This window comes from Dromaius novaehollandiae, chromosome 5 (genome assembly GCF_036370855.1).
Source record: "Dromaius novaehollandiae isolate bDroNov1 chromosome 5, bDroNov1.hap1, whole genome shotgun sequence".
NCBI classification, from domain to species: domain Eukaryota; kingdom Metazoa; phylum Chordata; class Aves; order Casuariiformes; family Dromaiidae; genus Dromaius; species Dromaius novaehollandiae.
Window position 1 is genome coordinate 10080856 of NC_088102.1, and position 14654 is coordinate 10095509.

Here is a 14654-nt window from a genome sequence, read left to right on the forward strand (position 1 = left end):
CAGAGTCAGAGTATCTTGAAATCTTCACTTGAAGATCTTCCTATTTCATCTGGTAATATGTCACGATTAAGTAGTTAGATCACCTTAGAGAAGTATGCTATGCTCCTATTTCACAAAGCACTGGGTACTGCCAAATAGGTGTTATAATACTCTTCTGACTTCCTCCTTGAAGTCATTTAATCTTTGACATGTGTGCAGCTGGTTGGTTCTTGGTAGGATTCTTCTACTCATTAGCTGGGTAATTTTTTTGACTGAATGTGAGTCTCTACTTCAATGCTAAATTCAATATATTAACTCCAAGACTGCTATAACTTACTCATCTGTTGTTTTCATTTGTTCCCTTAGTCCACTGAAATGAATCTTAATAGTCTAGACATCTTGTTTCCCTCCCCACCACCTCTACCCACCCTTCCAGTTTTGACTTTGCTTGCTTAGTATGGGGAAGGAGTGGAATGAGGTGTCAGAGCTCCTATAGGTGGAGATGTCAGGCTGGCTGTTTGCCATGGCAAAAAATACCCCCCCCCCCCCCCCAAGGTATTGCAGACTTCCTGAAGACTGTCAGGTGGGGCTAATCCATGAACAGTTCCCCTCAAATAACAGTGGAGTTCCAAGTTTTGTGAACGTCGTTTAGCTTTTGTGACTTGGCCAAGAGAAGTGTAGCTACAGTAACTACTCTCACCTACAAGACTTAAACATGCTCAACTGCTTCTGCTGTCAGCTGCTGATGTTTGCAGTACTTCAGCTTGGCCTTCCACAACACACTTAATATGATTGTTTGGCTCTGGTTTCCAAAGGGAAGGCTTTTGTTTAGGACTCATCATGCTAATGGTACTTCTGAAATGAAAAGTGGAGGTTTAGAGGGATGGGTGCTTTCACAGCTTTTTGTGTTGGAATGGCATTTGTCTTGAGCAGACCAGTTCTCACCTGCGAGTGTGGCTGAAACTTCAAGGATGTTTCCAAAGCCACCCCCACACCTAAGAAACAAGGTTTTGTATAAGTGAAGAACATATATTCTTTTAGAGAAAGTCTTTGCTATGTCTTTGCTTGTCAAAGATCAGCTTGCTGGCTTGTTCCATCCATTGGCTCTTAAACTTATTTTGGAGTTAAGCCTTGGATCTTTTCAGAATCTTTCTTCCCTTCTTTCTTATTCCATTTGCAATTTTGGCTTGTTCCTAATGAAGATGTAAGAGCTTTCATAGCTGTAGAGCTTCTGGGGAAGGAAGCTGCCTTTAATCAGCTTTTTGCATGGTAAGCAGGATGCATAGGAATAAAACAAGACCTAGAGCTGTATTTGCCTCACTTGTTTAGGAGGTTCTTAGAAAAGCAAATTTGGAAGTTGGCCATGCCGATCAAGACTTCAGGGATTTGGTGTGCAAGAAATATTGGTGATGGCTTAATACTAGTTACTAATTTTTTTGAACTTCTGGAATAAGAATAATGATATGCTGTTATTATTTGACCTCCTATTTTTACAGTTAACATGTGCAAATACAAATGTTGCTTATCCTTGATTGAGCTTTTAAAGGAAATGGTACTCACTGGTGATCAGACTCTGTGTTTACTGAACGCTGGTGACTATGTAATAGTTCATGAAACAGGAAGATAATGTGGGCTCTCGATTTGTTTAGGAGCTACACTTTTTTCTAATTCATAGTTAATTCTTGATTTCCTCCAGGGTGTTTTTTTTGCCTGTCTGTTGAAAATCCAGTCAAAATGCTTTTTGGAAAATTTTAGATGAAATTAAAAAATTTCTCATCTGTTAGAACAGAAGTATTTTAATACACAATAGCTTTTAATGGAAATTGATGCAGGAAATGAGATGTCAACTGTTGCTTTCAGCTCAGTCTTAACATTTTGGATTTTTTTTAACTTTGAGCTGGAGAATACAAATTCTGTAACTGGTTGAAAGTGCTGTCAGCAAATTGGTCATTCTTGGGATGAAAAACCGGACATAATGTGTGTCTAACTCTTCCAAAAACACCTTTTCGAATGTTAATTTGCAAATGTCAAGATAATAGTTCATGAAAAGACAATGCCAGAGCGGTATTACTGGGTCTTGTTTTCCCCCCTCCCCAGAAAGTAGGTCTTTGGGATAGTATGGGAGTGTTTTATTTAGTGTAAACAATGGAATAATGCTTTAAAGTTGCTTTTGTGAACACCTATCCTGAGAATAACGCGTGACCAGGATAGTTTAACAGGCTTAATTTGTATCTTTCCAAACTGCTTAGTGTATCTGTTTAGTTAACTCTATGAAATGGTTCTTAAAGCTACGTGTTCTTGTAGAAGTCTGCTGATGTTTCTTTTCCAGCTGGTAGCCTTAACTACTTCTGTCAATTTTTGGCTTGATAAGTGCAAATACTGTCTTGTGTTGAGTAATTCTTTCTGGAAGATGAACCTAGACATCCAAGTCAATAGCAGCAAGTGATTTTCAGTGTTGCATGCCTTTCCCCTTTCTGCATGCCCCCCCCCCCCCCCCCAATTCCATGGTCACTTTTAAAATGTCTTCTAACAGCTACTTTTGGTTGAAATGAACAATAACTACTACTTAGCAAAGCTTTTGTTTTTAATATATAAAAAGCAACTTAAATGTTTGTCCCGCTCTAAGTGTCACGTATCGGTCTCTAATACGAGCTGTATGTATGTTAGAAAAGAACCAGGGGTGGTGGTTTGTGTATATTATACCTAAAATACTTATGAATTTGCAGCATTTTTAGCATCCTTATTAGAAAACTAATGTTCATGTTCTTGCATAAATTTGGCAAAAAATCTAATGTGACTAGATCAGTAGCCTTTGTAGAAACTTTTCATCCTAAGTATATCTTAGGCTAACCTATACCTATTGATTATGTTCAGAAGAGCCAAATTTACCCTGCTGGCTGACATGAGTTTAATGTATAACTCTAGAGCTTAGAGTCTGGAAAGAGCAATGTTACTACAAATTCTGTAATGCTTTTCTGGAAGCACGATATAGGAAAGAAAGGCATTGTCTGGTATAAGCATCTTGTGCTATGGAAGAACTTCTTGCAGCTGATGGCGACTGAAGTTCTGCTAGACAGTCCATGCTAGAATTCTTACAGAAGAGTACAGGTATCAGTGATGCAAACCAAGGTAGAGCTTTTATAAAATGGCATGTCATTGTTTAAAGTAAAAGTACTCTGAAAAACTTATATCCTTGGGTCTTACTCAGCCTATAGCTCTTACTCTGCTTATCAGGCATTAGGATTACAGTATGGAGTATATATGGCTATTGAAATTTCCACTAACAAATGTTTTTGATAGATGAGTCGTAACTGTAAAGGTCTGGATGCATCTTTGAAGATTTTCAGCTTGTTTTAGTTCTTTTGAGTTTTGTATTTCATTTTAAAACAGGTCTAATATGAAACTTGGCTCTTTGAGAAACAAGAGCTTCTTGAACTGGAAGATAGGGAGCTGCTTCCTGTTTTGAGGTGTAATAATTGTAACATGACAATCCATTGCCCTACCGCAGACCGCCTAGCTGGTGGTGAGGAAGAGAGCGCAAGCTGGGTTGGTAATTCTTTTTTGTCCGTCACCTCTGCAGATAGAATAGCCATCTGGGTCGATTAACTTCCTGGATGCATTCTTAACATGCTTATGTCCATTCAGGATCTTTAAAGCGTGACTTATATAACTCAGTAGAAAGCAGAAGTCGTGTAAGTGAGAACTGTCCTAGCTGAAATCACTTTTTCAAGTAGATGTGTGTTTGACTATCATCAATACGGTTTTATTACGACTTGAATAACATCACCAATGTCTTACAAGTGTAACAAGAAACCCTCCTAAAATTAACACTTCATGTTCACGTATGAATAGCCAGGTGCCTGCATTATAAGCCTATTAGTCTGGAACTGGATATGGGGAAACTGAGAATGTGGGATGCTAGCAAGTGAAAGAATTTAATAGTCTGGGTATTGTCTTTAGCATGTATGCTCTCTCTAGGCTTTATACACAGACGGGTAGCTGCTGTCACCAGTGGAAGGCTAAAAGCAAATATTTGGAAACAGGCTTGTACAATGTTCATCTTGTAGAGTCGCGTCCATGCCTTGCCAGCCACCAGGAGGCAGCACAAGCTGTGGGGAATGCAGAGGTCAATTATTTGGCTGCGTAATTTGCTGTATATGCCAGAACTTCAGTTGTTCTGCATATTGGAAGAAGAGTTGTGCGCCAGAATCATAGTTACTTGTAATGTAGTATTAAGTTTCTGTAAGGGGTGGTAGAATATTTTATTCAACTTCAAAGCGTATGCCAGTTTAGATGTTCAGATTTGCCACTTAAGCTTTAGGATTCCATTTTTTTAGCATCTTAAGATCAATAGAATGCCTCCTATCTCCACTCACACCTTAAAGTGCATACATGCTGAAACACTGTTGTGTGGAGGTCCCTTTACACACACAAGCTTCCTACCATTCTAGGCAGATACAAATCTGCTTTCTAGTTGATTGAAGAGAAGGCACAGTTGTCTAGTCTGTTGCTTGACAGTCAGTCCACCTTCATTTTTACTGCCTTAGAATTTGTAGGCAATCAGATACAATGGCCAATTTGCAGTAGGGATGACTAGCACTTTATATAAAATGAATAAGTGGACATCTGGAAGCACTTGATCACTCTTTTGTACTTCTAATACAAATGAGTAGAACACAGGAAAAAATCTGAGGGAGATGTTACAAGATTAGCTGTAAAAAGCAGGGAGGTGAATTAATGGAACTTTGATCATGCACCAGTTCACAAAATTCTGCATGGAATAATTTCTCTAATTTAGCCCCCGAAATAGACAGACTTGCAATTGCCAGAAGGCAAAGTTGGGGTAATACCGAACAGCTGTACTTCTTTTCTGATACTATTCACTATTATTCAAGTAGCAGTTGAGAAGAGAGGCACCAGGTAGTGTTTTCAGAATATAGTAGGATCCTATCCAGCTTCCCAAGATGCTCAAATTTGGGGGGAAGAGGTGAGCGGAATGTGAAGCTACTGAAATGCTCCTATACCATTTGTTTAAACAAATGTATATTTTGAACTGTGCTATGTTGACATATCTCAAAAGCAGAGCACTCTCTTCTCGACTGATCTTTCTTATTAGTTGGCCTTTTCCAAAGGCAGTTCTAGCTTAAGTATGCTTCTGCCCAGTTTAGTCACTATTGAGCTGCTGCTTTGTTTTTTTTCCCTTTAGCTCAAGTGTGACGTAACTATTTACCACTAAATCTTTACCTGTTTTTCAATGTCGGGAAAAAGTCTTAATCTAAATGTCTTAAGCTGAAAGTACAGAAGAAACGCATTTTTCAGTGCTATTGTTTATGGTTTATATGCTAATGTAACTATGCAATGGAAAAACAAGCGCACACAAGTGCATTTCTGAATAGATTCTGATGCTTTGCTGTAGTCGTGAAGGACTTCAAACAAAGAACACTTCTACTTGAGGTGCTGTGTGGTGCGGTGGGTTTTTTCTGCTTTCTCCTCCTTTGGTTGTAAAGTAGGGAGATGTTGGTGTTGTGAACTTCTGTGTCGGGGGTGTGTACAAAGCACAAGCTATCACAAAATAAAAGCGTACATCTCTTGACATGACAAAATAGTCCTAAATACCCTACCAGAAATAGCTGGATTTCTACAGAATGCTGTTCCTAAGAGGGTGCTCTTCAGTTCTTCACTGAACTTCTCCAGGTCCCTGTGACTCCACAGTTTGCTAGCCTGTGAATTCTGCATGCACTAGGGCTTGGTTCTGCATTGTTTAATGAGCTTCAGGTTTTGGTGTGGCTTGCCTCTAAGCGTTAGGATGTACATAGCAGGGTTTGAGGATAATGCTACAATAACTGTTTTGGTTCTTGGTTTTTTTTGTTCTTGGTTTTAAATGTATGTGAGAATCTCAATTTTGACTTGGATAAGTTGGAAAATACTAAAGCTGAAGTGCTTGACAGCTACTTCTGTTGAACTTAAAATAGCTAAACATCACATCTATGCATAAGGTAACTTTTTTTTCCTGAAGAAGCTTTCTATTTGAATGTCAACATCTATCCTACATACTGTCGTAAACCAACAAAGCTGCCTGATGCAAGGTTTTTTATAGGTTTTAGTGAAGTAAAGCCTTCATGTTTTCTCCAAATCATTTCAAAACTGTCTGAAGTCATGCTTTTCCTTTGCCTTCAGGTAAAAGATAAAACTAAGCATGCGTTCTTTAAAAAGTATCTGTTTCTGCCTTAACTTTTTCAGGTCTGTTCTTGACATCTCTCCTTTTGTGAGAAGAAGTCTAAACTGTTACTGGATACAGGGGGGAATTTTTTGTTGTTTACTAGAAAATCTTATGTCTAAACTGATCTGTTGTGTAGACTTCCTGAAAGACGGCTTTGTGTTTTTTTTAATTATTCTTTAAATCTTAAATACCCTATTTCTCACAGTTCAGAACCTTTCACTTCAAAAATACAGTAAAAATTTTGAATAAAAAACTTCTGTGGTTAAGCAAAGCTGAGAAATGCGTGTGGGAGAATAATAACAACTCAGCCCTTTGTGAAGGGGAGGGGTGGGGGCGACATGCTTTTCGTTTGCTGTTGGTCTGCTTTATCGCACAATTTTTAATGCTTTATACCTCATGCCTTTGAGAAGATGCCTTCAAGGGCTTTCACATGATAGCAAAGAAGTGAAGTCTTAAACTGCTTTGAGTTGGCTTTCTTGTACCAGCAATATCTGCTTGTTTCAAGTGTCTGTAACAGTAGATTTTTATTGTTAATTGGTGTCTTGTTTCTTTTCAGAGATCATTCACGTTAATAATAGAAGCATGGGATTGGGATAACGATACAAAAGCTGGTGAGTATTTATGTAGAACTTGCAGATTTCACTTTTTCTGTGTTATATGTACGCAGTTTAAGAAGAACAATGATATCCTAATGAAATTGGACAGCCTACCAAATCAATCTGAATGCAAGCTTGCTAGTAAAGGGCATGTACAAATCCAAGCAGGGAGTATTGGATTAGGAAATGTGATAAATTATTATTGATAGGTGAAAGAATGGACAATAGCAAGTGGAAAAATTTTAATATGTGACTTTTAATAATTAGGTTTAAAAGTTCTTTAAAACTTACCTTGAGCACTATGCTTTTGCTGAGGGAATGTTGTCTGTGCTGTAGAATTGCACTTGAAACTTTCTTTAGTTTACCTATAGCTGGTTTCTGGGATAATTGTAATAAGTGTTCTTACTCCCCATAAAGAAACCATGTTTGTTTTTATTGTGAAAGTATTGTAAACAATGGTAAGATTCCTTCTTCAATTGTTTCTTCTCTAGTACTGAAAAATATCTCATGCTTGTTGTCTAGATACTAATGCTCTGTATCAGAGCAGAGCTATAAATGTTCTGAAGGAAAAGCAAGGATACAGTATAAATACTTTAAAATCATATGAAGGTGTTGGTTGCCATATTGTTGATAATGTAGGACTTGAACATACTCTTTGGTAATGGTTTACAAACTGGTTTCTCAACATAATCAGTGCTTGGCTTTGATGTTAAGTAAACTTCAGCCTTTGGTTGTTGCTAACAAAGGATTATTTAATTTCACCTGGGATCAGTTTAGAGGATGATAACTGGGCATTAAGGTAGTGAAGGTTTATGTCCCAAATCATGTTTTTTTTAAACTTATAGCTTCCATTTCCTGTCTCTTCACTACCTCACTGACCATCGTTATCAAGATGCATCAAGCAGGAAAAAAAGTGGCAACGCTAAAATATTTCACAGAACATTAAGGCTGTATTAGAGCTTCAAGATCCTTCTTTGAAAATTGGGATCAATCTTACTTGCATCTTTTCTGACAGATTTGCCTAACATACTCTTGTTTCCAGTAATAGACAAAGCAGCGATGCATTTGTAGTTTGTCCTTCAGCCCTTCCTCTGTTAGAGTTAAGCTTCTCTTGTCTTGTTTTCAACAGTTCTTTAAGTCTTTTCTGATAGATGTTTTCTTCACACCTCCGGTAATTCATGTTACTGCAAACCTTCCAATTGGTCCACAGCTGCCTTGAATGGCAGTTCCCAAACCTGGACATAGTATTCAAAATAAGATCTTTTATAGTGAGCAGAGTAAACCTGAATCCTGAATAAGTTTAGCTAAGTATAGGAGTAGATTGGAGACTTCCAGCAATGCGATGGAGTAGAAAGGGCTGAAGCTGAAGAGCTTATCCTGCAAAAAAGGAGATGTCTGTGCATTTGACTGCTCAGTTTTGTTTTTAATAAACTACTTGATGCTACAATTCTGTTCTAATTTGCTATGCTTACATCCTAGAATCTGTGAAATCCTCTTGCAAATTTATAGCTTTAAAATCCAAATTTCTTTTTAAATAAGCTTGACAAGGGAAGAATCAGTTCAGGTTTGTGTGAAGCTTTTTCCTGTGCTTTTTAGGTTTTTAAAAACTGTTTTGTTAGAGTAATCTTACTTGTGTTGATGTAGGGCTCTTTTTCCTGAACTTCAGGACAACATGATAAAAAAATAATGCTTTTTGGAAGCCCAGTGGGCTGTGTCCCTCAATTAACAGTTTCCATGAACTAAAGAAGTCTGTATCAGTCTCGGATTGTAATCTGTTATGTGGGTGCTTGGGGGTGTGTGTGGGGGGGTGGGGGGGTGGTTTGTTTTGTTTTTTAGCATATTCTTGACAGGGAGGCCTGCAATAGGTTTTTTCCATGTGAATCTTTGACAAGATGCAAGGACTCTTCATTGTGCTTCTTCAAGGAGTGCTGAACTCAGTCCCGTGCCAAACGAGAAATGAGTATGTCAGAGTAGGAAAAGGATTATATGACATCTTTTTCAGAGGAGAAGACACTACCCACATCTTCGAGCAGTGAAGAGAATAGCTGTGGAAAGCTGAACTCCCCAGCATATACTGAACACTAAGTTGATTTCTGGCTCAGGTTACATGTATCTTGCTGCTGTTGCCACTGTAAAAGAGTTTAATCAAGAGTTTAATCAAAGTAGTTGCCCAAGTCTGTTTATAAACTGATTAACTGGTTCCAAAATCAGGTTTTGCTTTCCTTTAATGGGAGTGAGTGAGGTACAAAATACATGCAAGTTCTCTGGTCACTTTTGGACTTCAGTACTAAACATATACTAAAGCAGTACTAAACATATACTAAACATGAACTAAAGCAGGTGGGGAGAAAGGGGGGGGAAAAAAGTGGGATTTCCAGTGAGCAACCTGGAGGTTTTAGAACAGTTGCGAATCTCATCTCTGTGTGCTAGCATCCTATTTTCTTCCTTGCACGCACTGAAAGCAAGGTAATAGGTCTCAGAGCAGATCAGTGAAGTACCTATCTCTTAAGAACAGTGTCAAATTTCTCCTGTATTTGTCTCAAAGTACAAAAAGTAAGAGGGGGTTTAAGACTGACTTTTAAACTCCTTGTGTGCTTTCTCCCTCCTCTGCAGCACAGTTGGCAGGACACACAACTGAGCCATCAGCTTGAAGGGAAGCTTGTGCAGTATAATGTTACTAGTTGTTTGTTTTGTGAGGGTGGAGGAGGGGGAAAGGAGACTGGCTTAGATATAAAATCACTGTGAAGGGCCTGTTCTGTCATCTGACACAATAGTTTGTACTACTTTCCAGGTAAGTCATTTGACTTGGCAGACTTTTAGTCATATAGCAGAGGTCTTGGCACTGTCTCACCCAATGCTGCCATTAGGAAGCAAGCTGGTATTTTCATGTATAAGGAAACTTTCCCTTTGGCTATTTGTCTGCTGCAGGGATGCTGTAATCACTGCCTTCTTTCAAGTTAGTCTGCAGGAGACTAATCTCTCCTTATGGCCTTAAGATGGTTGCTTGAAAGATGTTAAATATGGTGTACTTCCTGAGATAGGCACCTGCTATCTACTTGGACATGAAGTTCATATGCTGCTGTGTGTGTCACCTTGCAGATAGCTATCAGCATCGCCTTTTGTATTGCCCTGTAAAAAGCTTTTTATGAAGGTCTGACCTCTGCTAAAACTTAGCGAGCTGATGAATGGTGTACTTATTTGAATAAGTACAGTCATAGCTCCTGGATGCAGACTTACAGTTAAAACTCTTCAGATGCGAATTCCTCTCACAAAGATAAGATGTGTTGGGAAGCTTAACTTAAGAAATGCTTAGCCATTATCTACTTTCTGCATTTCTGGAGAGGCTGATAGAAAACTTCTTAATAATCAGGGCAAAGAAGCCTTATAGCTTCTGAAGGAAGGAAAGAAAAAAGGTACCTTGTGCTGCCTTTTTTTATTTATTACCAATTATTAGATGAATTCAGTCGTCTTGCTCATTGCCTTTATTGAGTGCTAAAAGTACCATTGTGAGAGATGCAAAGGTGAATTTTGATGGTAAAGCAGATGCAGGGAGCAAATTTGTCTCATCAAGAGTTGAATGCAAGAGAGAGTGATTATTTTGAACACTTTGACATTGTGGGGGAGGAAGGAGGAACCTTGACAAACATGTTCCTCACTACAATTAGAGATCTCTGGAGGATGAACCTTGTATTTGGGACTAAACTTGAAGTAAAGCAGAATCTTTTATTCTAATCCTAAAGCTGGTATTAAGAATCTAGTATTGGAAACTAGATGGCTGAGACTTGATATTTCTGGTGCCTTTTGTGGTTCAGGGTAAACTCATCTTGCTTATTTAGGCAATTAACTCCTACTTTTACTGACACAAGCTAGAGGAAGAGCTCTGAAGAATTGATATACATCCTTTCCAGAGGAGTTTGTCAAGATAAAGTTTGAGCAATAACTGCTGGTTTATTTCCTTCCTTCTCCACCTTAGGTATCAAGATAACTGTTCTGCATGAGTATATTTGCAATAGCTGTAGTGCTTATTCCTGTTGTTTAACTGGGCCTGATGAATCTACATTAGCCTTGATGTTTGATAAGACTTCTATTATATAACCCACTCCTTTAATCTCAGAACTTGTTCTTCAGCTGATCTGATGCACTTTGAGGAAACCCTTCTGGGGGTGTATAGTAGTGACCGTCATAGCCTTTTTCATGAGCCTGTGTTGCTTGTATCTGGAAAATGGTTCTATAATGCACATTTGTCATTTGTTCAATTTCCTTGACCATCCCATGATTCAGCATTTTTTCCATTAGTTTTTCACCAAGATTTTCAGGTCAATAATCAGTAGAGTTAAAATCAGATCATAAAAGGATCTTGATTCTAATGATGAAGCTCTTAAAGGTGTCTGGTGATATGATCGGTATCCTGTTTAGTTAATGAAATGCAAGCAGGTTTCTCTAGTTTTCAGATTGTCTACTTGTGCTACTGACAGCGTGCTGCTGGATGACAGAAGTTAACACAAGTGTTAGGGGTTAAAGAACAGGAGTAGAGACTTTTTAATGCGTATGTCTAGCCATAAATTGCCTAGACTAGTTTTCATAACACAAGCATAAATTGCAGCCTCTGCATAGATATTACCACTTAATATTAAGCAGAGAAATACTTTGAGTTCTTTAATATTAGTGAGTGGAGAGCCTTTCAATGCTTAATTAAAGCACACCCTTTTTTGTTCAGTATTCTTTAATTTTGAGAGAAAAACACTTTTACAGTAGCAGCAAAGTTGAAATACGATGTTAAGAAATGAAATATGCTGCAGAACCCACAATATTTCTATAGCTTTCATTTTCCTTTGATGTTGGAATGACTGAAAATGGTCACTTGAATACTTTTATATACTGAAGGAGGTGCAGCTTTGGTAGCAGATGCACAGCCTACCTCTGTGCTGTCTCTAACTTTCCTAGATATGAAATGTCACTGTTTTCAGTTGTATCTTCCGAAACTGTTAGATCAATGAGATCTAGAAAGTAAATACATACAGTATACTTGCAGAAATCTGTTATGATAATCTAGTATTGTTTCCTACCAGTTTGGCCTATATTTTATTATTAGTAATCTGAAGTTGAGACTTTATCTCACCAGCACTGCACCCCCTTGCTGTGTGCAAGTCTTTGGTGCTTTGTTTCTTTCAACAGGCATTTTTAAGAATGGTTAGTATCTAAAGAAAGTGGATGCTGAAGCTCTTAGTTGGCAATATGATAGCCATTTCTTAAATGGGTATGAAATAATGCATGCAATTGGAATTTCTGTACCCTCTTGTTGCCCTAAATAGCACTTGGAGTTCCAGCTGCAGCTTGCAGAGTCACCTGGAAGAGCACTTTCAGTAGGATGTTACAATGTTTGAATAATGGCTTGAGAATTCTCATTTGAGAATTCTTATCACTGAGATCACTCACTGTCGACCCTTACAATTGCTGTGCTTTGCTTATTCTTAAAGCTTATTCAAGTACTTGCGTAATCCCATTGTGATGACTATAGTTGTCTCTGCTCTCCTAGTACTGAAGCTTCTGTATCAAGAATAAAATGCATACAAATACAAAAATGGATATTCACAAAACCGACAATGTTTTATGTTGTCACTTCTGTAATCTTGTATCCTGGAATCCTTTCGTCTCCTGTGACTGCTAAGTAAATACTCTGTGTACACTGGGTTTCAACTGAGTCTGCCAGTAGCTGTGCTGCTTCTTTCTGTGAGGTCAAGGCAGAAAGGTCCGTATAGAGTAAACGGCAGCAGTGATTGTAGTTAGCAGTAGTTCCACTGGGGGTAAGGATAAGCAGAATAGAGAGCTGGGAATGGGTCCTGGACAGTCCTGTGCTCCCTTGTTATTTAGTATATTTCCTCTCAGACAAAATACAAGTGTTGGATCAACTATTTTATCTAAAGATGTCTTGCCTTTAACTTTAGAGACGGTGAGAAAATGGTGAATAGGCTGGTTTACGTACTAAGCCTATTTGAGCATTTACTATTGCATAATAATTTTGCAACAAATTAACTGAGTTTAACTGTGTGCTTTTTGCTTTATTTCTAAAGTATACTTGCACCAGAGAACTCCTATACTAATATTTTTACTAGATTATGCAGATTTCGCAATTTTACAAGAACAAAAAGGAGGTAAAAAGAGCCTCGGATCAAGATAAATCTGTTGGTTGTCAGCATATGGGTGTGGTACATTTGGCTGCCTTGAAAAATAAGCTATTTCCTATGGATTATGTTCCAGGGTTTTTTTTCATATTTCCTTTGGGACACTTTTAAATTGGCCTTCCTGTAATGAACTGCGCAAGGCAGAGGAAAATTCAGTTATACAGTAGATCTTTATCATCTTAACATTTTCTTTACTATGTTTTCCTCTTAACCAGTTGAGTGCTTTTGATTTGAATTGACATGTTCTTGCATGGTATCAAACTTAGTACCAAAACCTGTTGAAATTACTCTTCTTTCTTTTTTTTAAAAAAAAAAAAAAGGTGAAGACTTGTTAATTGAACGAGTGGCATATGCTGGCATGATCAACCCAGAAGATCGATGGAAGACACTACACTTTAATGGCCCTGTCGCCCATTTCGAAGTACAAATAAGAGTGAAATGTGATGAAAATTACTACAGCGCTCTGTGCAATAAATTTTGTGGCCCTCGAGATGACTTTGTTGGTCACTATACGTGTGACCAAAATGGAAACAAAGCCTGCATGGAAGGTTGGATGGGAGAAGAATGTAAACAAGGTAGTATTGTTTGCTTCATTTTAGATTAGCTCTGGTATTAATATAACAGCTATAACACTGCTGTCAGTATTTCTGTAGTGTTGGTGCTGTAGCACCAAATTTAATTTTAACACATATAGATATCTTCCTTTCGACACAAAGCTTTGTCAAAGTATAGTTATAGCTGAACTCTTTATATTGTTACTTCATCTTATAGCAAGTCTGGAAAGCGATGTTTAAACAGCTAAATGCTCTGCCAACACAGAACAAACTCATCTTCTGTTAAGAGTGAAACCCAGGGCAGAATACAATATTGTTTCTGATGAACACAGTGGGGAATAACCAACAGATTTGGGATATGAAATAGTGAAACGTCCTTCTACTAATTAACTTTATTCAATGTTTCTTCAAAGCAAAAAGATGTATTGTGGCTACTGGTGTAAGATTTTATTGAGCAGTTATAATATCAGTAATTCTCTAGATATTTTTTAATCCTGTAGAAATGCCCTTGTAACACTACTTAAAAATGAAAAGTTTTTTAATGTATGCAGAGCTGAAAGCTTTTTGATAACTACTAATGCGAGCAGAACTTCATGTGCAGTGTTCTTTTCAATGTACTGGTAATCTCCAATCAAATCTTTATATTTTGTCTTTGGCCTCCCAGTTAGTAATTAACACTAAAATTACTTGATATTCTTCTCTGTATTGAGGGTTTCTTGTTTTTGTTTAGTTTCTTTTCCTCTTCAATAAAAAGCCTGTTAATGACAAGGGAAAATATTTTAGGGCTTAGTCAAGCTCTTGGATCTTTTGAGGCTTGAGATTTCAGTTTAAAAAATAACTGTGCCTGAGAAATACTTCATTATTGACAGTCTTGCTGACAACTTACTTAGTAGCGTGTATTTTTCAATGAGAAGTTACCTTATTTTCATAAACAGTGTGATGGGGTTGTGTTTTGCAAAACAGCTAATAAGAAAAGCTATGACTATTGGAACATGCTGGAAGACAGTTAGCTATGCGCAAGCAATATACAGATTACTCCACAAAAGTCCTAGTTGAAGAATTTCAGGTGGTGGTTGTACTAACAGATACCTAGTTGCCTAGACTGACTGAAGTCTAATCCTTT

At 37.8% G+C, this 14654-nt stretch overlaps 1 protein-coding gene across 2 annotated transcripts in view; it reads left to right on the forward strand.

The window, feature by feature from the left end:
* JAG2 (jagged canonical Notch ligand 2) overlaps positions 1-14654 on the forward strand; it is a 72080-nt gene that overhangs the window by 20355 nt on the left and 37071 nt on the right. For both annotated transcript variants that reach the window (XM_026114312.2, XM_064511975.1), the window contains exons 3-4: positions 6756-6810; positions 13298-13552. In XM_026114312.2, the coding sequence (XP_025970097.2) occupies positions 6756-6810; positions 13298-13552 (310 nt within the window). The remainder of the gene's footprint in view (positions 1-6755; positions 6811-13297; positions 13553-14654) is intronic.